The 26,097-nt window shown below is 45.1% G+C and overlaps 1 protein-coding gene and 1 long non-coding RNA gene across 2 annotated transcripts; one reads left to right on the top strand and one right to left on the bottom strand.

The window, feature by feature from the left end:
• Positions 1 to 278: 278 nt before the first annotated feature.
• Positions 279 to 25,153, bottom strand: LOC125758922 (uncharacterized). The gene is made up of 2 exons (XR_007416468.1): positions 24,929 to 25,153; positions 279 to 568 (listed from the first exon to the last, which is right to left on the bottom strand). It is a non-coding gene; the product is annotated as an uncharacterized LOC125758922 (long non-coding RNA).
• LOC119397107 (uncharacterized) lies at positions 4,919 to 21,220 on the top strand. Its single transcript, XM_037664547.2, has 3 exons — positions 4,919 to 5,191; positions 18,932 to 19,732; positions 20,771 to 21,220. The coding sequence occupies exons 1-3, from the start codon at positions 5,021 to 5,023 to the stop codon at positions 21,152 to 21,154; spliced, it is 1,356 nt and encodes a 451-aa protein (XP_037520475.2). The 5' UTR covers positions 4,919 to 5,020; the 3' UTR covers positions 21,155 to 21,220.
• Positions 25,154 to 26,097: the final 944 nt, after the last annotated feature.

Raw genomic sequence — 26,097 nt, 5'->3', positions numbered from 1 at the left:
GCGCTGTGCAGTTAGCATTTGGAACTATATGTGGGCCATTCACAGAACATCCCCAAACATTTGGGCCAAAAACAGCTCAATGGTCACAGCACACTACAGTTGCATGCTGCAGTGAATGCCAGCATTTTCACGGTGTTGATGTAGTTTATGGAATGCTCACATGGTATGCAACTTTCAAAATGATACCATAATAGCTGCCGTCAGAAAAGTGCCTGTGGCAACAATGCAGCCCAAGCTAATACACCCCTTTCCATGGAGATAAATACAGAGGCCTTCAATTCAAAATCTTCACAATGAATTATTTATTGAGCAAATGAGAAACTCTTCAAAAAGTGTTTCTTCATAAATTTTTCCACACTCATTACCCCTTTTCAGATGCTTGCTTGAATGTCTACGTAAAAAAAATTCTTTACACTGGCTGTGCCGGTCATGTACCAGTTGCTGTAGCTCTTCGTCCGATCATTACTTCTCTTTCCCCAATTTTTTCTTTGGGGGCATTGAGGCAACACGCAGAGGTCTGGTGCCCATGGAAAATGTGGCCCGCTTCCGACCCACAGGTCATTAGTACCTGCAATTGTTGTACAGGCAATATGAGAGTGAGGACTATCAAGCTCCAAAATTACCTTGCACACAGCATTCTGTGCCACCTAGTTTTCATACGGGGTACTAGTAAGCATGGTATCTGGAGAATAAGTCAGTATTCTGTAACCATATTTTTATCTCAACAAAAAATGGAATCCAATACTTTTGCAGATAGTCCCGCACAAGACAGTTGCATTCGGACATTAGACCACAGCATGCTCACTTTCATTGTTTATTGGACGTGGTGGTTGGCCCATGTGCCCACCCCAATTGAAAAGCCTTGAAAAGAAATGTCCTAATTTGAAGTTACCTGCTAGCATTTCACAGTGTGCAGTTTCCGGTGACAGCTCTTCTATAAGCTGCTGTGGTAACCATTTTGATGACACTGTGAAGCTGCAGCACACAAACAGTGCGATTGCCTCATCCACAGCTTACATCCACAGTCACCTAGTGACTTGCCTTTAATACCGCTCTCACTGCTGCAACAGTACCTCGGTGTTAAAACTTGATGCTTTGGACCTATGTGAGGAATTCTCCACATCAGTCCCACCACGTGAATTATCAGCTATATTTGTGTGCACTGTAACAAGCATCCGTTCGACATACTTCGCTCCCATTCTTCAATAAATATACTTAATGCTGCAGCTGTGCAAAGCCCGAGAACAGGATGTTGGCTTTGCTACATGGCGCCACCACCGGTGTCCATAACCGTTATCACGCAAAACTAAAAAAAAATATCTATGATTGAACAGGACCACAACCCAGGCCCACTGCATGGCAGGCGGGTATTTTACCACAGAGCCACACCAGTGCTTAAAACTCCTTCGTAAAAAGGCCTTATACAGGCGTCATGTCGGGCAGTGAATCGGGTTCACAGGTGCAAAATAGCATGGTAGAAGAGTAAAATAACTACCATGCATCATGCTATGCGAACTGCATAAGTCTTACCACCCATTACAAAGTGCTCAGCCGCAATTCTTCATCGTCATCAGCCACAGCATGAACAACATGCACATAAAGCTTTACAGATGTGTAGCGGGTACCTCGCTTCTCTGTATAATGATGAATAACAGCATAGTAGGTGCTTCCCTACTTCACAAAAATTATGATTTATGGCGTAATGGGTACCTTGCAAGTTTACTAGTAGTTGCCCCAATAGTGGTTACAACTGGTTCTAGAAAGGCTGCTCTTCCAGTATTAGAGAAGTGAGTTGGGCTAGTTGGTGCGTATTGACTATAGACATAACTAATTAGTGCAAAAAACAATGCACAAGGTGAAGGCAAGGTGAAGGTGAAGAACAAGGTGAAGAACAAGGTGAAGGCTCTTCCAGCTTTTGCTGCGACTGCGCTGCGTGTTTTGCGCACACCTATTCTTTTTTTTTTTTTTAGAACATTGGTAGTATGGATGCTGCAAGCTCAAAAAACAGTCACAAAACTTTCTCAACTTCTCACAAAATTCATATTTTTTTGTTTCAATTGTCCTCACATTCGGCAGTTTATTACTGATTTCAGCTCCAGTTACCGAACATGGTAGCTGGTCCTCACAGGCACCTTAACTAAACAAACGAAACAGCAATGCAGTTGTCAAATGTCATTGAAAGTTGACTGCGGCTTCCTGTTTACACATGGTAAGTTTAGCACTTTAGCTGTATAAATTTACATCACGAAAAGTAGGTTTTATGGTCTTGTAACAAACAAATGAAATTGCTGCTCTGTTCTTGTGCACATAAAAATAATGACATGCAGATTTTGGTTCAGTTCCTGTCGACAAGACCATTTTGCTCATAACATGTCCATGCTCTAAACTGTATGTTTAGTTCCGCGGACAGAATATGTTGCAGTGCTGCTTTTTTTTTCTTGAAACTTAATTCCTTTAAAAAAGAATTTTGCATTTCTTTACTGATTGCAGGCCTTGATGTCAAACTGGGCCGCACAGACGATGGCCAGTTCTGGGTGGTCTTGGTTGTGACACCTATAATGAGGCGTGCACAGCAACTGAAAGCAGCAAGCGAGATGGTTTTTATAGATTCCACGTCATCTTGCGATGCATCGCACAGCACCCTTACAGTTCTGCTGACAGCCACAAATGCTGGTGCTATACCCATTGCCGTGCTCATCCACAATTCACAGTCAACGCAAGGGTACTGCACTGCTTTCACGCTGCTAAAGGACAGCTTCCCAACCTGCTTTGGAGGGCTCAGTGTAAGTTGCTTACGGATAGGAAATTCGCATGTTCAGATTCTTGTCAGAGTTCAAAATAGTGCATGCTTTGGTGTAAAAGGACATCAAACATATTTACCTTAGTGACTTATCACCATAGGTTGGCAAAAAATGTGGAGCTCACTCAGACTCACCCAAGACATATATTTTGAGCTGAGGGCTCACTCGGACTCAGACTAACCAAAATTTTCCTCAACCAGACTCACTTGGACTCAGACCCACTAAAATTTTTCTCAACCTGACTCACTCGGACTCAAACTCACCAAAATATTAGTCACCCAGACTCACTCAGAATCATGGCTCGATCTGAGTCTGAGTGAGTTGACTCATGAGTGAGTTTGCCGATCTATGCTTATGACACCTTATGTAAGGTTCATTTAAGCTTATTTTTACGGTGAACCCACGACAATGAAAGCTTGAAACTGATACGAAAACAAAATCACACCATAATTCAACACTACAGACTGGAGCACAGGAAATATCCCCCACTGTACTCTAAAGGAGCAAAAGCAGTTTCGTGGAGACAGCTACAGACAACACCTTTCCGCTCCACATGCTGTATTACTTCACGTACCCCACACTATACTAACAACAATGCTCAGATTGCAATGCCCCAGCCCCATTCTGCCACACCACTTCAGCATGTCGGCTCATGTGCGCCAACCTACCAATCTCACATCCAACGATACAACAGTAAGAAGCCTGAAGTTCATCTTAAAAACAGCGCAGCAATACAAGGACAAAGGAAGACCCAACAAGACGAGCGCGGTCACATTGTGTCTTTTTACGTCCTTTTGTTGCTGCACTGTTTCTAAGATGAATCCAAACCAACTCGCCCAATTGTCTATTGCTAGTTTACGCTAGCCTTATGGTCTAGCGTAAACTTCCCCAACCAGCTCAATCTGACTGTGAGAGTGCGCAGGGTGACAGTGGCTCATGGGGTCCTGGACAGAGGGATTCACCCACACCCAGGGCCCGTCGGATCAGCCTGTGGTTTCTTTTTATTTTAATTTCACTCACTCACTCTGGTAATGCTCTGTGCTGGCAATGATACTTATAGTGAGAACATAGCTTCATATTTGTTGCCACACTTATTGGTTAGTGATATACTATAATATTCCTTTTACTTGGACTTGCACTAGGAATGAGCGTCACTTAAAATTTTTCACCCGATTGATTGAAACATATAAATGGTTATATAAATTTACAGACTTCAGTAGGTAAACAAAAACGATCAGAACCAGTGATTCTCTAAGTTACAAGTGTATCCACAGACAATTCATGTAAATGCAATATCAATTATGCTGAACTACCTCACACACGACTATGAAGTGTCGTGTAAGGAAGGCAGTGGAATTATGTTTTTCCAGTGTTCATATCGGTACTAAGCAGACTAGCAATGTTGAGTTAGCTGGGTGGAGATCTCAATGTTTAGCAGTGCTGCATAGCTCAGTCTGCTCTGCACTCAGGCAGCATCAAGATCATTCTTTCCATGAGCCTCCTAATAGTACTCCATCATGACACGCAATGGAGTCAACAGTGAACAGTCAACTTCTGTAGCAAGCTTAACAAAATTTTTGCTGACACCTATTAAATGGTTCAGCCGGCCTTTGGTTACTTTAATTCATTATATTATTCAGTTTGTAAGTGGTTGAATTGCTTCGAGAGCCAGGAAGAGGCAAATAATGAATCACACTCTCGATGTCCATCAACCGGCCAAAGTGATAAAATGTGTGGATAAAAGCAGAGACTCTCAATAGTTTCACAATTAGTATGCAAAACGTTGTTAGTGACATGAATGTGTCAGGCATGAAGGAGTAAGATGAATGTAGCAAAAACTGCTGTGCTAATAGATGCACAATTGAGCTATATGTTTCACCATTCTAAAGAACCATTTTTATAAATTACAGAGTGGTTACCATAGCACTTTTTGTTATAGCCACTTCATCATTTTTTTTTTTTTTGCAAGCATTGTGCTTTTCCTATTGGCTTCTAGGATCTGTTAGTCACATTTGGCAGACAGGATAAGCTTGTCCTGTCTCAAGTAGTACGCACTTCATTTTAGAAGTACCACCTAGCCTAAAAAGAAGTGCTCTTGAGAAAACAGAATGTCTTAGATAATTTTCACAAAATGGTGGCCTCGTGTGTGAGCCTATCGCAAGTACTTAGCTGGCTGTTCTATATGGTTTCTTGGTTACTTGCAGTGTCCTCAAGCCTTCATGACCGACAACTCTGCAGCGGAAAAGGCAGCCTTGAAAGCTGTTTGGCCCCAAGGAAAGCAGCTGCTTTGCTTCTTTCACGTTGCACAAGCTGAGTGGAGATGGCTCACGGCAGCTCGCAACAACATCAGCGGAGAGCAGAGGAGACGTTTTATGTCAGCATTTCAGCAGGTTGGTACCTATTTGTAATTTTTGTTTCTACACAAGCTTCAGGCAAACATATCTTCTATGTCCACTACTATACTCATACATGACTGGGACAGGTTTTGGTTGTACATGCTCCATTAGTTGATAGTATGCAGAGCCAAATCGTTTGATGACAGCCACAGGTGATAAGGTGGCTATGGTACAATTGTTGCAGCGTTTAGAGTGCTGCAACTTACTTTAAAGGAGGTGGAAGTTGTCCTGAAGTATGTCTGTTACTAATAATGCTGATAAATCATTGAACAAGGAGGTGTAACACTTAATTGTCAGGGCCGGAACTTCTGTTTTTGGCCACAAACACGTTATACAGGATTTTTTTTTTTTTTTTGACAATACAGTTTCTTAAGTAAAAATTCTTGGACAGACACGCTCCAGTCGTTTTTGTGCACGTACCCTATGTCGAGGCGAAAATACTTTGCTGCAACTAAAATGACATCGATGAGACCAATCAACAAAAACTTGTTAATTAACTTTTTAATTACTGACTAGAGGGCACTTGTTCATATTAGAAAGTTGTAGCGCATGCCAATTTATGGCATACCTAAATCATGAAAGTTGCAAGTAATTCGACATACTCATAATTGAATTTTACGGGCAAAATCGAAACTGATTGCGCCCGGCATGCGGCCTTTCTGTTACGTCAGACTAGAACTACCTGCGACAAGAAAGTGACAAAAATTGAATGAAGACGCATTGTGGCCGTATCTTTTCACTAAAAGCAGCAAGTCATCTCACTTGTACCAGCGCATTGCCTTACCTCTGCATGTGGTGTTTGGTGGTTATCTGTTTCTTCCGAGCTGCGCACAAGAAAACTGCAATATCAACCTTTTCTTTTCCTGTGAAGCATAAAACTCAGGGGCAGCCACTGCGGCGCTTTTTGCAGACAGGTGAAATAGTTTATTGTCCTGTTCATAGATTAAGAAAGAAACAGTTCAGCACCACACATCGCACCCAAAGAATAGGCTGTCTACTTGGTATATTTCAGAATGCTTGCCAATTTTCCCGACCATATTCTGCTTCGGTGCACCTTGATTCAAATTTCGTCACTTCCTTGTCAAGTGTAGTTCCAGCCTTATACAACAGACAGGCCACGTTTTCTGGGCCCCGGGCTTGATCAGTTTCGATATCAACCTTAAAATTAAATTATGAATACGTCGAATTACGTATAATTTTCGTGATTTCTAAAAAACGGGTATGCCGTAAATTGGCACGCCCTACAACTTTCTAATATAAAAAATGCCTTCAAGTCAATAATTAAAGTGTTAAAAACGAGTATTCGGTAATTAGTCTCGTCAACGACTTTTTCCTTGCGGCAAAGTATTTACGCCTCGTCATAGAGTACGTGTGTTAAAACGACTGAAGCGTCACTGTCATAGAATTTTTATTAAAAATATTTATTGTCTAAAAAGAACCACAGCGTAGATTATTTCATTCACAAGTTTAGTACAAAAGAACCAGGAAGCAAAAAAACGCCAGGCCTGCGCTGAAACCGCAGCACAGTCACAGCGAAAGCTGGAAGAGCGGCGTTTCTAGAGCCCGTTGTAAGCTAGCTCACTTGGGAATCTCGATAAACAAGAATTGCTTAAACATAGAATCGCAGCTTAAATGGCACAACTGCCTCAAATTTAGTTTCTGGCCCCCAGTAAATATTTCTCAGTAAACTTATAAAAATTTCTCGGTCTGGTTAAATATCACGTTTCCCCAATCCCTTTGAATTTCACTTAAAGAGATTTTTGTTTATTTTGTGATTTACAGCCTCAGTACAGCTTTTGCTGATTATTTTTTTTTATTATTATTCTAGATAACTATCAGCTTTATAGTGCTGAATATGTGTGACAGACAATGAGATACGAAATGTACATAAAACATTAGTGGGAAATTGGTGCTTGTACATTTCAGGTGTCTTTTTCTGTAGTTTGAATTCTGTGCAAAAAAAAAGCTCGTAGCTGTAGATTACCAACTAGCCTGAACCAACAATTTGGTCTAGATTTATGTTTCAGCTGTTTCCTAAATTCACAAAGCTGTGCTCCCAGTTTACCATTCCAGCTGTCATAACCATGGTCTCTTCTTGGCATTCACAAAGCCTCTGCTTGCCTTTCTGCACCCTCCCCATCCCTTCACCCACATGCCTAAAGCAGGTCTTCCTTTCCTGTTACTCATTTATACATTCGTAGCCAGTTCAGGCAGTGTTCCCACATTTTTTTATTGACAGTGCCTGCTTGCCCGGGAATTCTGGCACAGTAATAAAAGCTCATTAATTCGGATTTCATGGGAGTGGAAAAAATGTCTGAATTAAATGAATGCCAAATTATCGAAAGTATAAAGAAAACAATGAACAAAAGTCTATTACATCAATACACTTTCTTTTTCTTGATGAATACGTAAATTTTGCACTTATTTTGCATAAGAGCAGTGTAGAAGTCACAATTTTTGTCACCCTGCAACTGCATTCATAATGCGACGACGCGGACTCTCGCATTTACTTAGCCCCAAATGTACTCTGCACCCCTCCTTTATCACATATACCTCCGCCATCACCACCACAACGCGCCCGTGATGATAGTTCTTTCGCAGGTAAAATGGCTGGCTACTGATAGTCCATCTATCGCAATGTAGCAAACAAGTTTTGTGTCAGCATGCCGACCGCAACTGAAAGCTCTTCATCTTTAAGGGGGGGGTCCCACTGCAGTGTAGTTTCATTCTGAGCCGCCAGAAGACGCCACCAAGTCACGTTTGGAAAAAAGAGAGGAAAATGCGCGCTCCGCCGTCGCGACAGCGAAGAGCCTGTCTCTGCTCCAACTAATCCATTCTTTTCACGGGCGCCGCTGCTCCTTTGAAAAGTTTCAAATGTGCTTGACGCCCCCCCCCCCCCCCTTCCCCCCCCCCCCCCCGCCCCCCCCCCCCCCCAAAAAAAAAAAAAAGCACGGCCCAGGGAGCGTTCCTACTCCCATGCCACTGTCTAGAAAAGAGGTGCCTCTTTCTCCTGGTAGTATAACTATTTACGCGCCGCTGCCGCAAGGGCTGCTTTTTTTTTTCTCCCCTTCGACGACGCCTCTTTCTATCTCTCCTTCTGTGATGACCCTCGCTCACTTGTCCCTGTCCCCAGCGGTGCGGTTCTTTTCACGGGAGGAACAATTGCGCTGCAAACTGCTCACGTAGGCTGCCTGGCCAGCTGCTCTCCGTGACATACAGTGCCGAAATGCGGGTTTGGGTGACAAACTCTATCGCGGAGGTCACATCACAAGCGAACCATGAGACATCACATCCTTCCGTGTACAGTGTACTTATGTAAATAATCCCCTCTGTCGCTGTCGTTTACTCCTACCTCATTTACTGATTGTCACTACTCAGTCATCTGCTTGAGCTAGACAGCGGTCATCATAATAAACTCTCCTTTTTCTTTGTTCCATTTATATGTACTTCCTCAAGTAAACAGCCACTTACGTCTACCACTCTATATGCCGTTACACACCCTGACACAATCGATCTATGTACTAAAGATTTTATTTCTCTCGAGAAAGAATTGACAGCAATATTTTGTAGAGAGAACGCTATAATTATGCAGTAATTATTCTCCAAATAATTGTGGTGACATGAGGGCTTCTATTCACAGTTTATGAATTATTTGCAAATGCTCAGGGAAGTTCTGTTCGCGTACACACACACACACACACATATATATATATAGAAAAGTGAAAAAAAAAACGCGCGTGCGAAGCAATTTTATTTACGTTTCACTGGAGGTCTAAGCTTCATCAGATAAAGCTCGGACCCCGAGCGGAACGTAAATAAAATTGCTTCGCACGCGTGTCTGACTGTTCTGAGAATTTTTTACCGAACCTAGAAACCCTGCGTCGTTTCTGCGTGTGTTACACACACACACACACATATATATATATATATATATATATATATATATATATATATATATATATATATATATATATATATATATATATATATATATATATATATATATATATATATATATATATTTGCGCAGTAGAATTGACAGCAATCTTTCTGCGCCAAAAGTATGCAGAAGACATCGTTGTCACTGCAATTGTGCTGGAACGTGAGACATGGTGGTCTGACAGGAAGAAAAAGAAAGAATAAAGACGAGACTGCCTCCAGGATAGCATTCAACTCTGTCCCGTTGTCAAAACTCTGCCGTTTGTGATACCCTGTAGAGGGTCGTGACGCTATTTCTGCGGCCCTTGTTGGGAACACGGCACAGTTTTACCCTGACCTGCAACACGGGGTGTAAGCAAACTCGTATGTACTCCTTCCTTCCCCCATGGAAGAAACGCGCCCAGTGGTTGTGTGTAACACCTCCACCCCCCCCCCTCCTCCCCTCATTATACCCGACACAACTTCTCGTTCGTCTGTAGGAGAAGACAAATTCTATTTGACTAGCTGTGCTCTTCCTTCACCGTGTAACATAAGCTTCCGAATGTAACCTAAGCTTCCGAATGTTCGAAAGACGGGTAGTTTGGCAATTGCGTGCTACAACGCTGCCGCTCTGACCCACGGTGTCAAACCCGTGCTAAGTGCCTAAGCAGCACAGTTTTCCCTGCTATACGTACCGTCATTTATTTCATTTGAATTGAAACTTCAGCAGAGTAGTATCAATTCATCTTTTGGTTGATGCAGCATTTATTTATCATGTTACCGTGTGCAAAGCATCAGATGAACCGCAAAACCATTTCTATGACAGAGCTGAAGCAATTACGTCTTGAGCGACATATATGCGTGGCATGAATGGTCCTGGTGCGTTATTCTCTTGTCGGGGGAACGACTTCTCTATTCGCGTACGCTATTTCAATAGGATTTTGATTTTCAATAAAGTTCGTTACAATAACATGATGAGTGGTCGTTTCACCCAAATTGTCAGTAATTGACAGCAAGCTGGCGCTGATCGAAGCGTAGACGGCCTAACAGCCGGAGACGCACAGTGCGGTAGTCCGAGGTCCGTCTTCGGCGGAAACTCGGCGTCACGGCCTTTCCTGGGGCACAAAGGCGCCATGTGTCGCATTACCGCTTCGGCACCAGCGACAATGGTGTTGTTTCGAGCAATTGCAACCATGCACCTCCTGGTGCATGAGAAACAGCCGGCGTCTTCCTTATCGCCGCAAAGTGAGGCGGCTGCCTTTATTCCGTCCCGGCGCCCGAGGCAAAGGGTGGCTCGCCGATTGCGACAACTCTTGGAAAAAAAAGGTCGGCATATTCACTGACTAAATGCTAACCGTTTACTTGTCACAAAATACACTAGCCTCTTAGTAAGTGAAGGTAGTAAAATGCAGGCTAGTGGAACTTGCTACCTAGTTAGTGAGTGAATAGTACTAGCTCGAATGGCTAGTCCATTACTAAGTTGTTAGTAACCGCGCTAACAACTCAATTAGAGGCTTACGCCTATTTTGTTTATATGTGCGTGTGCATTGCCATATAAAGATGATTCTATTACAAAAGTACCTAAAGGACTAAAAAAACGAAGTGGCATTGTCCTCGTACATTAACGAATGGCCGCTAATTACTTCATGTAATTACCGTGGTAGGTACACAAAGCAACCAACATACATAGAGGCATGAATTGATCACGAATGAGAAAACACACGCAAGTGCACACACAGAATAGCAAGACTTTTACGTAGCTGATATCTACTCTAGCAGCGGCTTGAAGACTATGCTCCTATGCACCGTGTACTGGTTGGCAATCATAGAATTTAGAAGAATAATTGATGTTTTCTACACATTGTCGTGTGCCCTTATATTTGCTTATATGCGTGCCATCACGTAGCACGAAACTTTAATTCCAAGGTAATCAACAAAACAAAAATTGTTTAAATTTTGCTAAAGACTGTCACGATTACGGCAAAGTATACTGCGCATCTACGAAAGATCTGGCAATGTGGGTGGCTAGTAGTTACTTAGTTAAAAACACCAAGTAAACTTTCTGGTTAGTGAAGGCAGCACTTTACGACCTTTACTAACTGCTGGCTAGTAAACAGATTTCGCGATGGTAGTAAAATACGCTCGAAAGTAGTAAATGCAAGCATTTACTAACCATTTACTAACTTTTTTTCTAAGAGTGCACAGCGCACGCTCGAGAAGCTCAAATCTACGCGAGCAGTGGACACCAGTGGATGCGAATGAAATGCGTTCCGTTCTCTAGCGTCTCCCGTTACTAAGCACAGACTGTCGGCTTTCGTGCTGCAGCACACATTTTATTACCTGCTCTCATCCTCGCTCAATCGCCCCCCCCCCCCCCCCCCCCCACATGCTGCCTCTCAGCTTCAGGCTAGCACAGTGGATGTTATGCCCCATCTCCTGTACTCGTGGGGTCTAGACTACACCAGTCTTGGTGGTGTTGCCTCGTGCATAGTGCACCCCTTCTTCCCAGGGAAGGATTGGTTAGCCTACAGACTTTTGGGAAACCCTTGTCTCCCCCACTAACTCAATTAGACTGCATTGCCGTGGGAAACAGTGCCGCGTTCCAGCTGCGTTTACACGAATGCGACAGAATGCAGCGGTAGCACATCACCTTTCCTAGAGCAATGCGCCGCCGTTACATGGAGTGCATGAACCCTCCCGAGAAGTCCTCGCTTTCTGCCCCCGCAGCTGTCGTGTAGTATCGAAGAGGTGCACTCGAGGCCGACTCGAGGAGGGGCCGGCGTTCCCCTTCAATTGTGTAAGGTGGTCCATGAGTCGGCTTACCCCTCGAAATCCACACCTGCCTGGCGCATTTGTGCGATGCGCCTTTCCAGCGCTTACACCCGTTTACATGGATGCGATGCGCCAGTTGTCGCATTCGTGTGAACGAGGTGCGTGCCGTGCCGGTTTACGGCAAACTGTCAACGCAGGCACACTTCCCTACCGTGGGAAGATGAACTGGGCCACACTCAGACAACGTGGAGACCATTTTGTGGAGACGGCGTGTCGGCGTCTTGTTGAATGAATGGAGTCGCCTCAGCTGGCCGGTTATAATCCCGTTTACATGAATGCGACAGTAGCGCATCGGCTTTGCAAGCGCGTTTCGGAAAGGCGATGCGACGCCGTTTACAGAACCCCTCGTCTTCTCTTCGCCGCAGCGGCCATGTGGTTGCTGGCCGAGTTCATTGATGTCAGAGGGATACATGCGCTTAGCCGTGTCTGAAGCACGGGAGACAAAAATTACCACCTTTTTCTCCTTCATGAACCACTATACAAAGAGATACATATTAGCGCGAACAAAGAAACAAAGACTACAGAGAGAAGTGGGAGGAAGCAGAAAGGTTTCAGCGCCTGACCTGTCTGCTCCCTTCCAATTCCTTCTCGAGTGTTTGTTTTTTGCTTTGCGCTAATATGAATACCTTATAGCGAAAGAGGCACGCCCGGAGTTCGCACGACGGGAGGCCACCGTTACTCTCTTCGTGATTTACGGCCTGTGATTCGACCGGGACTCGCAATGAGCCTCTTCGATTATTCGCTCGGGCTGCCAGACGGCAGCCAGCGGGCTGCCCGACAGCCTGCCAGACGTTCGTTTTTCTCGGACAGCTCTCGGGCAGCGCCGAAGCTCCGCCCACCTGCCCGACGGCTGCCGTAAACGCGTTCGTTTTTCCCTCTCCGGCAGCCAGCGGGCTGCCCGCGGACTCGCTCTCCTGCCGGAACGATTTTGCGCTGGCAGCACGCTGGCAGCAAGCAGACGACGCGCTCTTCTGCGTGTTTTTTTTTTTTTTTTTCGTCGCGTCGTCTGCTCGCGAATTCTTTGTGCAGAAGTTCGCCGCTCCGTTTGACGAGTCTTTTTCGGGTCGCTGCTTTCACGGTGGTTGAACGTGCATTTCATTTGTAGCCTGCGTCTGTCCTAACGCCACGAAATATTATTTTAAGCGAGGTGCAGACAGAAGTGCGCCCTCTCTAGAAGAACGGATGCGTTGGGCTGCACGGTGGTAATCTCGTGTATGTGATCAAAGGTAAGACGTTTCAGTGTCATGCGAATAATCTTCGTGTTGTTTACGTTTAATTCGTGTCCTCGGGCAGCGCCGAAGTTTCTTTCGGTTTTAGTAGCTCCCCTCCGATTCTGATGGTCGCGATATGCGAATGTGATAGCCGTCAAGGGCCCCGATGACGTCTGGAAGGCCGGCTTCTACCCCTTGGCGTTGATACAGCGCACAAAATGCACGCTTGCTTCGTGCGATGTCGTTGCTGTCCGGCCACTTGATCTCTCTCGCACTGATAGCATTTAGGAAGTCAAGAACACGCCGAATTTTGCCGTGCACGCTCGACCCACTCACGTCGAATTTGTCCGCAACTACATACATTGTAGTTTACGTGCCGATCGAGATAGCTTAGCCTGATCAGCACGGTCTTCTCAGCTGACAGCTTCGTTCTTCCGACTCTAGCCCTGCGGATAAAATGCGGACCTCTCAAATTCTTTTACAAGAGCCGCAGCTGTGCTTCTGGACAGTCGAAACATTTTTCTGAACTCCAGGTCCACATACGCTGGCACAACCATCTCGATGTATAACGGAATACGGTGCCGATCCTACCTCATTCGCCGGGCCAACAACAGGCTGATGGTGCGATGCTCCACGTCACCGCTTTCCTCTTCAATCGCATCGTAAGCGTGTAGCAGTTCTGCGATTGCTTGTAGCAGCACAACGAACTCGTCTGCCGAAGCCGCTGTGTCTACAGGGCGAAGATGTAGCAGACGACACAGAGCTCGCTGCGCTAGCGTGACGATGATGATGATGCTGTGGCGGCAGCCCTCGGGCTGCCCGACGCTTGCCCGAAAATTTTGACCATCGTCACTGTGACGCATAATGACGTCATTTCCTGTCAGAAAGGAGTCCTCGGGCTGCCGTCTGGCTGCCCGAACAGGGAAAATCGAAGAGGCCCAATACCATCCCTGTCTGACGTATTACTGCAATGCGCCTTCCTAGCGAATTGCCATTGTTAACATGAACGCGACGCGCATCTGTCGCTTTCATGTAAACGTGTTTTATGCACAACGATACCAACTATAATTTTATAAACTTATCGTTTTCAAAAACGCTTCTCTTCTTGTCTGGCTACTAGGCGCAAGTCCCAGTTCGGCTACGTTGGCTCGTCAGCCTTACGACTCACGCTACGAGTTTACGACCCGCTATCCTCAGACATCGCAAGTTCTCAGCACGGCAGACTTTCCAAAGACGTTGAGTTGTTAGCTCCTAACGTTTCTCCTTCAGGCGAAAGCGGCGGCTGATAAAGCACGAGCTGAGCAAAGAAAACAGAGAGGAGGTGTTCGATCGCGTGTCACGAGCACAACAGCATGCACTGCGCAGATATCGAGGAATAGCTGTTGATTTCAGCCGCCAGTGCAGCAACACAAGCCTACAGGCACGCGCCTAAGATTCCCGGCCGGAGGCTATCAATCGGATGTCACTGTCTTCCGACGGCAAAGCTGTGTTGCGTGGAACGATGTCATACTTCGGGTTTCCAGCTCACCACATCAGCATTGGACGCAAATTCCCGCTACCGCAAGAATTGCTGCGTAGTCACCGATATGGTCTGCGCACAAGGATATACAGCAGCGAACGAACCGGGACCCCAAGCGTATCACGCATGTATGCCACCTGCCGTTTGTAAAACCTTGCCTGAGGAGGTTTACTGAAGAAATAAAAAAACTTAGGAGGCCTACTATTTAGGGCCGAAACATACAAATCCAAGTGCCAGAAGAGATGTAGAGTAGACCATTCGGAAAATCCCAATGAATATGTGCCCGCACATGCCACAGGGTGACCGCAAATACGGCCGAAGCTTACCACTAAGGCTTTTTATATAAACTTTATTTGTGATTCGAGCAAACAGGTATACAAATTTAGGTGTGAAGTTTGCGATACTGGGCTGACAGAAACCGCGTTCCACACCCCAAAGTACAATCATTCAAAGCAGGAGCAATGAATCAGAGAAATACGCAAAGTGAGCTCGCAGTTCCTAGGCTGTAACCGCAGGCTGTCTAAAGGTGCGCGTGATAGAAGCGGGGGCGGAGGCAGGGTAACCACGCGAGGGCCTTGTTGCACGGTGTTCCGACTCAGAGTGAAGAGTTCGCAAACGCCCGCGTCCCCTTGGAGCTAGCCTTATGTAATTATGAGGAACGCCGCTATGGGGCACTCCTGAACACTTAGAGCGCACGGAAATATATACGCGGGTGTTCCTGGATTTCGTTGCCATGGAAATGCGCCTGTCGTAGGCGGAAATCGAACCCACGTCCTGAAGCGAAACAGTCCGATGCATAACTTGCCAAAGTATATGATAGACGGCGAATCGGAGCGAGCGTATCCTGCCAAGTTTCCGCTTGTAGCCTAATCTAGCAAGTACAGAGCACAGCAAGCCCAGTTGAACGGGATGGGTTACTTTCGCGCTCACGCACTTTTGCCCGGGGAAAATGCTGCGACGCATAAAGGAAAGGAAGCCGGTACCAAAGAAATTCGAGTGGCCTACATTTTTTAGAAGCGGAGGTATACATCTTAATTGTGTTTAATTGTTAATTTAGTTAGTTTAACTCTGCGGTGTTTAGTTTGTTAGCAGTGGCAGAAAGGAACACGCAGCAAGTACAAAACAGTTGTCGTGTCATTCCTATATATGTGTGCCTTATCTCGTATTTATGATGTTTATTGCTGTGGATTCATATGAACAAGCCCAGCAAACCACACCTCTGGAAAACGACATTTTTTCTAAAAAAAAGGAAAGAAAAGGAAAGCTGAGGTGCTATTCAAAACATACTTCGCCCACGCAGATCTACTCAGTTCCCTCGCATCGCACGCGCACTGCCCGTTTTTCTGCTTTCTTTTGTCTGCCGTTGCACACCCCTCGGTTTTAGTGGTCGCCCGAGTGGGGCCACAAACATACGCACGCACACGAGGGGGACGTTCCGAGAGTACAGCTTTTTTTTTTTCACTTGACGACGCTCACCCCATACTCTCTGTGCAAAATCGGCATTTGCCCCCCTCCAGCCACACCGGCACTTGCCCCCACCCAAGCTATGCCAGATCTCTCTCTCCCCCCCTCCCCCAGCCGCGATGCAAGACGGCTTTGCACCCCCCAAGGCGCCCATGCTTCACACTTGCTTTCACGCTCTCCCGCGCAGCCGTCTGAAAGGCAGACAAAAAGAGAAGACTTGCAGATGCTGGGGCATGGTCTGAAGTTGACATTCTCCCCTGAAGTAAAATGTTTTCGAACGCCACAGTCGGGGAGACGGGGAGCTTTCCAATGCAGCGCTTTCGTGTTGTCCGTCTAGGTGGCGCTAGAGGAAGATTTTCGTTGTAGTGATAGGAATAATGCAGATTTCTCAGTGTTCCTGCAGTATTTGTGTGTGATTAGTGTGTATAATTATATAAGGAGACCGTAACTATTATATTTTAAGCTATGCATGCGGAGATTTCAGCGCAGTTTGAAGATTACTCCACTTTTGTTGACGTTTTCAGCATGAAAAATTACGACAGTTTACGAGCTTCGTATCGCATTTCTGCTTGCTTTATTGAAAAACGCTAGGTCCAGGAAATAGATCGGGGACTATAGTTTCTCTACGTGCAAATTCGGCCATGGAACTTCAGTAGCTTTCCACGAAAATGAGCCACGGTAGGTCCCTATATTGAGAATATCGCCCACTTTAGATGAATATAATTTAAAAAGTAGCACGTGCACATCGATGAAATTGGGTATTCAGACGGAAAATCTTATCCTCTACATACGCCCCGAAAATGAACTTTCTCTAGCGAATAGTTACTGGACAATCTGCTGCGGAAGTTACTAAATTTGGCTGTTTTCAAAAGCTCAGCAACAAAAAAGTAGAAGTCCAACATCAATTTGCTACGTTGAGAAAATAGGTAAATATGTCTTGAATGTGCTGCGCAAAGAACAGTGCTGTAACTGTAGCAGATTTTTTAAAAAATGGTCACTGCTGAGGCACAGTCAGCCAAAACCGTGTAACTTGCGCTTATTCTTGGCTATCCATCCCCAAATACTAATGGTTGACTTGTTTTTAATAAATATATTTGAAAAGTACAAAGATCAAGCTTTTCAATGATATATAAGTCAACTATATAAAGCACGGAGAACAGCCGCCGCGTCGGTTGGAAAAGTGACAAAAACGACGTGTTCGTGCCGCCGGTGTTAGAGGTTTGTGACACTGCACGCGCACTGCATCGAGTTAAAATGAAGCTGCTGAGTGCCGGATCCACATGTGGATAAAACCGTGGTCACTAACTGACGAAGACAGCAATGCAGACAGCGCTGCCTCTTTTCGGTTGTCTACGAATGCCATTTTCACTCTTTTGCGGTGCTTCACGCTCGGCACGCTCCGAGGATCCTCTGAATTAATCGGGTTGCGGCCAAATATGACAGAATCAACGAGAGTTTGATAACACTTTGACTTGGGCGAGCTGGTACATACTCGGATACATGCAGCGTGACTTAGACAAAGACAGGAGACACTCGTCTGTGTTTTATGTGTCTCCTGTCTTCGTCTAAGTCACGCTGCATGTATCCGAGAGTTTGATGCCATTAAACAATGCATTTGCTGGCTGGAACCATGTAACACGTCTGAATTACCGAATTTTCTGAATTAAAAGGGTCAAATTAACGAGATTTTACTGTAGTTCATGTCGTGTATCCACATTATTGAAGAAAAAAAAAAAGCAATGCCACCTGTGTGCAGACCCTCTGTTCCCACCCCAATATTTCAAGCCCAAAGTTCTTTCGTAGCTCCCTACTTCGATACAACTATTTGTTAAGCACAATCTTGCTCTTCTCCTCCAGTGGGAAAGAGTGAGTGAGCAAAGCATACATAAAAACATAGATAAGGAAAACAGCTGCTGCCTTGATGAAGACAGGTCCCTTGTCATTAACTTTAGCAATATGTGTACCTCCTTGCTTGACAGTTTATCATCACTTCAAGCCTCCATCTTCCCCAGAACATCTGCCTAGTTTTGATTGTTATTTAAGTATGTACCACAAGAGCAGCACTAACAGAATTTGAGAAGTGCAAGCATTTCTATGCCAAGTCAACAACAAAACTGTCTGCCTGTCTGTACCTCTGTCAAGTAAGACATCATCACCTTAAAGAAACAAAGAAAAACAAAAACTTTCTTAGGCAGGGTTGGGTTTGAACATGGGCCCCCACATTCCAAATGCAAGTGCCTTAGCCACTGGGCTACATACACACATGTTAGCAGAATGTGAATATATATATCAACCATACGAATGTGTTGTACCCGCGGCCCAAAGCAACTGTAAAAGAACACATTCTAATAAGGTGTCATTGCATTTCATAGAAGTGGAATAAAAGCCCTCCGTACGAAAACATGTAAAGCCAACATGCAGGATTGCACACAGCAGGAAAATTTAGACTCAAAAATGTTATGCTGCCAAACTCTTGATTCAACGCTCATGGGGTATGCCTTTCATAGAGCCATTCAAGACCCTAACAGGCGCTAGAAAGAAGATGAAAGATGCCATGCTGAAGCCGCCCGAAAATAACATTATAGGGAAGGCTGCAACTATATAATAAAGCTGTACACTTACACATCACTTACGCAACTCCCTAAGAAGATTCTGAGCGGACTTTTTTTACAGACTGATTAATTGTGCCCTAGGGCCTTTCGGATTTCCATTGCCATTTGGAAACAATACGAAATTGATAATATAGGTAGTTGCATTGAACTAATCTGTGCTTTGAATTATTTTTTTCAGATCATGTATGCTGACAGCCCCGAAAAGCTGGAAGAAGCCATCAAGAACCTTCAAGAGAGCTGTCATACAGCCTACTTAGCACGTGTTGAAGCATTTTTAGAGCAGAAAGAACAGTGGGTTCTGTTGTATCGCACCAAATTGAGAACACGTGGCCACAATACTAACAACTTTGCGGAGGCTTCTATACGAATCCTGAAGGATATCGTTCTCTCTAGAACAAAGGCGTTCAATGCTGTAGCGCTAGTGGAGTCAATTGCAGAGGTGTGGGAGCTGTACTTTAAGAACAGGATCCTAAAGCATGCAAACAGCCGTGTCCCTGCACACCAGCTGCTGTATGACAGCCTCCTAAAAAAGACACCTGAAGGCAGTGAAGCATCAGTGACTTCGCTTGGAGAGAACTGTTTTTCTGTGGCAAGTTTCCAAAAAAATGGCGAAATGTATGAAGTGTGTGGCGACATTGGCACGTGCACATGTCCGGCTGGATGCACAGGTGCCTTTTGCAAGCACCAGGCACTTGTGCACAAGATCTTCGGCGGAATTTTCCCCAATTGCCCAGCGCTAGCAATTCAGGACCGCCATGAATTGGGAAAGCTTGCCCTTGGAGATGCGTGCCCAAGCATAGAGTTTTTTGCCAACTCCCGGGACACCATCAATTTTCACGGTGAGCAGGACGACCCAGTGACTGAAGATGAAATGCCTGCTGCTACTCTGCCCCAGGATGAAGAGAGGCCAGGCTCTCAACCTGTTCTTGCCACAGAGCCATGTGCATCAACATCAGGCCTTGAGCAGCAAGACATTGAGGTATGTGCCAGCTTCCATGCTCAGATAAATCAAATGTGCGTGTAAGGTTGATCCATCGCTGAAATGTGTGTAGCAAGATACATGAAACTGGCTTAGTGGAAAATAAGTTTTAGACGGAACTCATGGCAGGCAAGGACTGCATAAACCAATCTGGACAGAAATGTACGATAGCTACTGTCTTTGCATGTGTACAAATTGGAGGGATTGACAATGTGACTGAAAGGTCCATTTTATGCACATTGTTTTAGCTTCTGAAACTACACAAAATGGTGTGCTCTGTATTTTTTGTATAAAGCAAAATTTATGCTGTCTGATTAGTGAGTGTAGCCAGCAAACTTACTGGCTGTGGCAACTGTGGTTTTAAGGCAGACCCTATGTGAAGTTAATTTCTGGCATCCAAGTGGCAAAATTTGTCTGGCAACTGATGCTCAACAGCTGGTGTCATTGCTTGCTAGAACCAATCAGGAGGCACCAGTTCTGGTTGTTCGCCTAATTGCGGTGGCATTCCACAGCTGCTTGTGCACGTATGAGTGCGCTGCAGGTTGCATTTTTTTTTCTACTGCTGCAACCATTTTCCGGCATGAGGTAAACATGTAAGATGTACACAATGGCACACAGAATTCACAAAGTATATCTGTGAAGTAGGCACATGTGGAATTTAATATGAAACTGATAAGAGCAGTCCAAAATTAACCAGTGACTCGACGGCATTTGCTGCTCGATAGGTCACGTAAGGGTCCGGGCAGTGGAAACATGGCGGCATGTCTCGCTACATTTTATAGCAAGTGAACTTGCTGCGAGTGAACAAATACTGTGTGTCTACTGGCCCCATTTACTGATTTATTTAAGGCATACAATTTTAAATGAAAATGTGCAATGGTTCCTTAAATTATGACGTCGATCTTGACAAAAAGTCTCTTCAGGGTTCATAAAAAGTACTGAAGTCTGTACTGGGAGACCCTTGAGAAGATACTGTGCTTTCATTATTTGAACACCTAATTTTTGAAGCTATGTCTAATGAAGTGACGATTGTTACAGGATGCGGACAACAACCTTGAAGCCCTCTTTGAGCAGCTGCGGCAGATTCATGCAGAGGAGAAAGGCAATGCAGCGTACAGAAGGCACCTCCTTAGTGGCACTAAACGCCTACGCAGACTGCAGGAACAGAAGCGTGGTGTTGGTGCCATGATGGCAATGGATGCCGCTTTAGGCCTCGAGTTACGTCGTGGACGGTATATTAAAGTGCAGCCTACAGCAATTTCAAGACGACGTCCAGGGCTGACTAGAGGCTCCAAGCGAGTAGCCGCAGGACGACCACCGAGTGGCCCTTCACCTAAGCGGGCAAAGAAGAGGCGCCATTCGCTGCAGCACAGTGTAAGCCAGAACATTCCACATGCGAAGTTGCATGGCTATGGCCATTGACAGGAGCTCTAGGGACTGCCTGAAGATGAATGATACTCTAGCTATTGCTAGCTAGTGATGCTCTAGTTACTACTGGGGGCAGGAGAAGATGGAGTGTGTGTGTGTGTGTGCCTGGAGGAAAAAGTATTGAAGCTCCTGGAGGGGGTGCTGCACTGCTTGTACCAAAAAAAGTTCCTCTGTTGACTGCCCTACCAAAAATGGAAACTTCTTGGTGGGCATACCGACGGTGTACACGTAACTGCTCTCATTTAATACGCTTGCCCTTCATGACCATTACTTTTCACCACAAGCTCAACAAAGTTCTTACTCATGCTAAGGACTGACTGTGCAGCGCTCGCAAAAAGGACAAAGGATGGAAGAAGTGCACACGTCCTTTTTGTGAGCGCTGCACAGTCCTTAGCATGAATCGATACCAACTAGCTCAGTTTGCCATTCTAAGAAAGTTCTGACCCCTGTGACAACTCAGTTCATCCATGTTGCTGATGGCAGCGCAACCTCTGTCACCAGAATGTGTACCACTCATTTAGCATCGCCGATTGTGTCACAACGTCGCTCTATTCACCGTCCGTCAAAAAAAGAAAAATCAGTCCCCTCTGTTCTGCTGACTAAGCTCACTTGCCAGAGAAAATGGTGACCTGTATCTAATTTGTATCATCGCCACCTGTTCCTGATGCAACTGTGTTTCAACACCATCAATGATGTTCTCCTCAGCCATCTAATTACATTACCCAATGCTGTTTATCATGGCAAACTGCACTTGCCTTCCGGTTAGTTTCAATTTAACACCTCAGCTGTTGCCACAAGGCATCTCACTCGCCTTGCTTTGTACTTTGTAGGACAAGGAAGTGGAAGGTTTCGCAGTGGCCGTTTCCCATGGATCCCATGTTTGAGATATGGCATAGAGCAGCCATAGAGTCACTCGATTCCGTCGATGAGAAAGGCTTTTATTTCCACAGAGGCCATGAAGTCCCTGCTACCAGTCTAACATCCCTGTTTCTTTTCCCGTGCTTGCCGACACCACTTCTTCCTCTTCTGCTGGTTCGCCAGCGCTTGCGATGGAAACAACATCCCATGCTGAGAATCAGTGATAGTCGTCCTGACAGTGTTATTAGGTCAGTGACTGCGTTGAATTAGCACCTCAGCAGATTGAAAAGCTCCACCACATTCTCCTTTCCTACATTGACATTTTCTGCATCAGCGGCCGTTCCTTGGGCAAGCTACTGGTGTATTCCTGATGACCTCTAACAATTCAAGGCCATGCCCTTCGGCATTGCAACTCTGTGGCCACCTTGGAGCATGTGATGGACTCTCTGCTTAGAGAACTTGTATGATTCACATTTTTATGAGACGAACTGTGGCCGTTCTTCCCTCAACCTTTGAAACTCAAATAAAGTGCCTCTCAGCCATCTTAACATTTTTCATCAGGCTGGCCTGCAGCAAAATTCGTTGAAATATCACTTCAGGCATCACCATTTTATTGTGCTTTGTCATCTCAGAAATGCTAATGTTATATAGACTCATTAAAAATAAGCATAGTTGAGAACTTTCCAGTGTCTCGGTCAGCAAAGGATGTCCACAGCTTTATCAAGCCTGTGCTCCTGCTTCTAACACTTTCAGCAAAAATTCTGCAGACATAGTGAGACCTCTTGCTTGAACTTTAAAGCAAGACATCCCACTTTCACGGGGCCAAAAACAGGCTTTCACGTTCTCGAACCACACTACTCTCATCCTGGCTCACTTCGACACTGTTGTGCACACTGAGATCCATACAGTTGCAAGCAACCAAGGTAACCATGATGTTGTAGCCTATGCTGGCTATCTTTTGTCAACCCCCGAGTGCAATTATTTCATTACAGTGTGTGGGCACTCGGCTCTTGTTCGATTGGTTGCGAAATGCAAAGTACATTTATATCGAAAACACTTTGCTGTAGTCATTGACAGCCACATGCCGTGCTGGCTGTCCTCTTTGAAAGACCTTTTCGGACAGCTTGGTGACTGGGCTCTGCACTGCAAGGATTTTCCTACTCACTTATATATTTTATGATGCACATTGCTTATTCTAACACTGTCAACAACCCTGATGATGCTGATGAAGAACACCAAGCACTCGGTTATGTCCGTATCTGACTTGATTCACATCAGTGAAAGAACAAGATGGTCGACTAATGCAAGAAGTTATCAATCGTACAAATCTTTGTCGAACGAAGCCTATGTGCACACTTTGTGCTTCACAAGGGCACCTTATACCACTGCGATTTCAGACTTTGAAGGTCCTTACTGTCTTGTTGTTATGCCTGAACGCTTACACAGCAGCTTCCTCACTGAACTTCCTGATATGTCCACAGCTGAACACCCGCGCATTTCGGTGGCTGTATTTTTCAAAGATATCATTACAAATCAATAGCCCTGTTTACACTGGAAATATGTTGAGATTGCACTAAAGTAAGTCGTGTTTGCGAGCTTACTTCCCAGCAACACTTGCATATCCCGAAGCATATTGTCAAGACGAGAAATGGTGTTGTACAATACATTAACAATGTATGTACAGCACTCGGAGGCTGGCATACAGGATGGAGCCCAGTGTGCATGAGAGATCACCAAGCGCCATCTTCTTCCGTACTGTGTTCCTCTCTGGCGTCCCCGTAGCAATTTCGTCAGAAAATATCACAAGAAGTGTTTTAAGTTGCTCTGCTATTTCTATCAGATTATATTACAGTTATGGTTGCAGCTCATTACAAGTTTGCCTTTGCCCATGGAGAATAATTACTTTCAAAGCTTTTGGTGTTCCTTTGTCTAAACACATTATCTCATTGCAGTAATAGTATACTCTCACAACAAAATAAAGTACCGAGATAGCTGAAGCCTTGTCAGTCTTTGTTATTATTTCCAATGTCTTATAATGAACTTTGCAATATAGGTTGCCCCCTCTCGCACATCATGTAGGACTTCGCATTTTCATAGGGCCACGAAGTTAGGTGCGCATTTCACTACACTTAATCAACTAATGCCGCCACAAAATTTGGTATTTGTTGGAACAGCACTCACCACCAACCCTTTTTGAAGTAGCTCAAAAGACTTTCTAAAGGACTCAAGTGATACGAGCGACAATATTCACGGCAGCGCAAGCACCATTATTGCGGATTTTTTCTACCGTGTGTAAACAGCATGCCTTTACATATGTACTTTCTTTTGTGACCATTAAGAGACAGTTGCTCGGCCGAAAAGCACCGAAAGCTGCGGGAACTAATACAGTGCATCAATCAGAAAACAACTCGTATGCTGTTGCGATCGAAATGCGGTCACCTGGGCTGAGGGCAAGATCAAACCTACGAAAACAGTTGCACAAGTTCCCTGAGCAAACAGCTACTACTGAACTGCGTACACATCAAGGTGACATGTTATGCAGTACCAAAATCGGATTTTCTATCCAGTGCTCCAACAGACACTGGTACCCGCGATTATTTCAAACGCATTATCGGCGACAACAAATCATGATTTACATAGGGAAGCAATTAGCACCGTTATTTCTAGGTAACGCAACGCAGTTAGCTAACACGTTTTTAATGATAATTTAAATTTTTTCGTAAAAGCTTTCCGTTCTTTGGGCACCCCTTACAGCTTTTGTGTGGCACAAGACTTCGACGTCTACCTTGTGGCCCAAACTGCACATTAAATACGTGTGCAGCACGCGCGAGGATGCTGCGCCCTGCCACCTTTGTCTTCATTTAGAAAACAGGGCAGTAATTGGTTATTAACAGTAAAACAAGCACAAACCTGTTGCTCCTGGTTTCGTGATTGGTCTGGGCTCTCTCCGTGCTCCGAAGTCAGCTTGTACAGACGCTTGCTTATTTTCGTACTCATACTAAACATTACCTGGTAAGTAGACACGTATTTCGCCACCATAAATCACGAAATAACTCCAAATTTGTACACGGAAAACGCCACACAAATCCTTCGCGAGCTAACGCAGATGCCGCTCGTTTGCATTATGTCCGCCGTATTTGCACTTCGAAATTAAATGATGTCGATGGTGACGCCAATGTCTGAATGTTCTTTTTTTTTTCAGACTTTCAAAATTTTGCAGATAACGGCAACAATAAAGCTTTTGAAAAAACATAAGGAGACATAAGTTATAATTTATTAATAATCACCATCTTGTGTCGCATTTTTAAAAATGTATGCGTAGTTTGAAAACCAAACAAAAAGCCTACACATGCCGCCAACACTTCCGGAGACAAAATTCGAGTCAAGATAAGTCATCATAAAAGCATCATGCCCACCCACGGCCGGGCTAGACTGCACGCGCGCGCTCGCTTCTTACGGCCTTCGCATCGGGTGTAGTACATGCCTCTCGCCGCTGCTTTGAGGGGGGCGCTGCGACCCTGACCCTCCTCCGCCGCTCCGTGCAGCGCGCGCAACGCCGGCACATGAGTTCGGGCGCGCTTCTTCACTCACCGCGCGTTGAAAAACAAGTTGCCAACGACGCACAAATGGTTTGTTTTGACTTCTTATATGCGCAACGTGCATCGAGCTTAAGCTTATCGAAAAACGTATAAATGCAAGAGCCGGGAGTACAGCTCTCCGCCATCAAACGTGTAGACATTCTGAGGTTTAGAAATAAATATTTATTGCTCGTAAGCACTCGCAAATAGTTGAACCCTTTCAAGTGAAGACTTTGCCGGACTTCACAAATGTCTCGTTCACAACCTAAAATGCTTCCTAGTCGGCTTGTGTGCGTAGGTGGAAGGCTTGTCGTTTGCGTCAGTCAGTTAGTTTAAGTGATTGACGAGGAAAAATCTTAGGAATTTTTCGGCTATGAGATCTGCGGATCGTCGGGAGTGGCTGTCGTCAACGCCTTCAGGGCAGCTTAAGATGGGAGCGCGTTGCAAGTAGGGCTGGACTGCTGTTTCCAAAACTTCTAGCAGATTCCTGCGTGGCAGGTG

This window comes from Rhipicephalus sanguineus, chromosome 6 (assembly GCF_013339695.2).
Source record: "Rhipicephalus sanguineus isolate Rsan-2018 chromosome 6, BIME_Rsan_1.4, whole genome shotgun sequence".
NCBI lineage: Eukaryota > Metazoa > Arthropoda > Arachnida > Ixodida > Ixodidae > Rhipicephalus > Rhipicephalus sanguineus.
The sequence above is the reverse complement of the archived record's forward strand: the minus strand, read 5'-3'. Positions and strand labels throughout refer to the sequence as shown.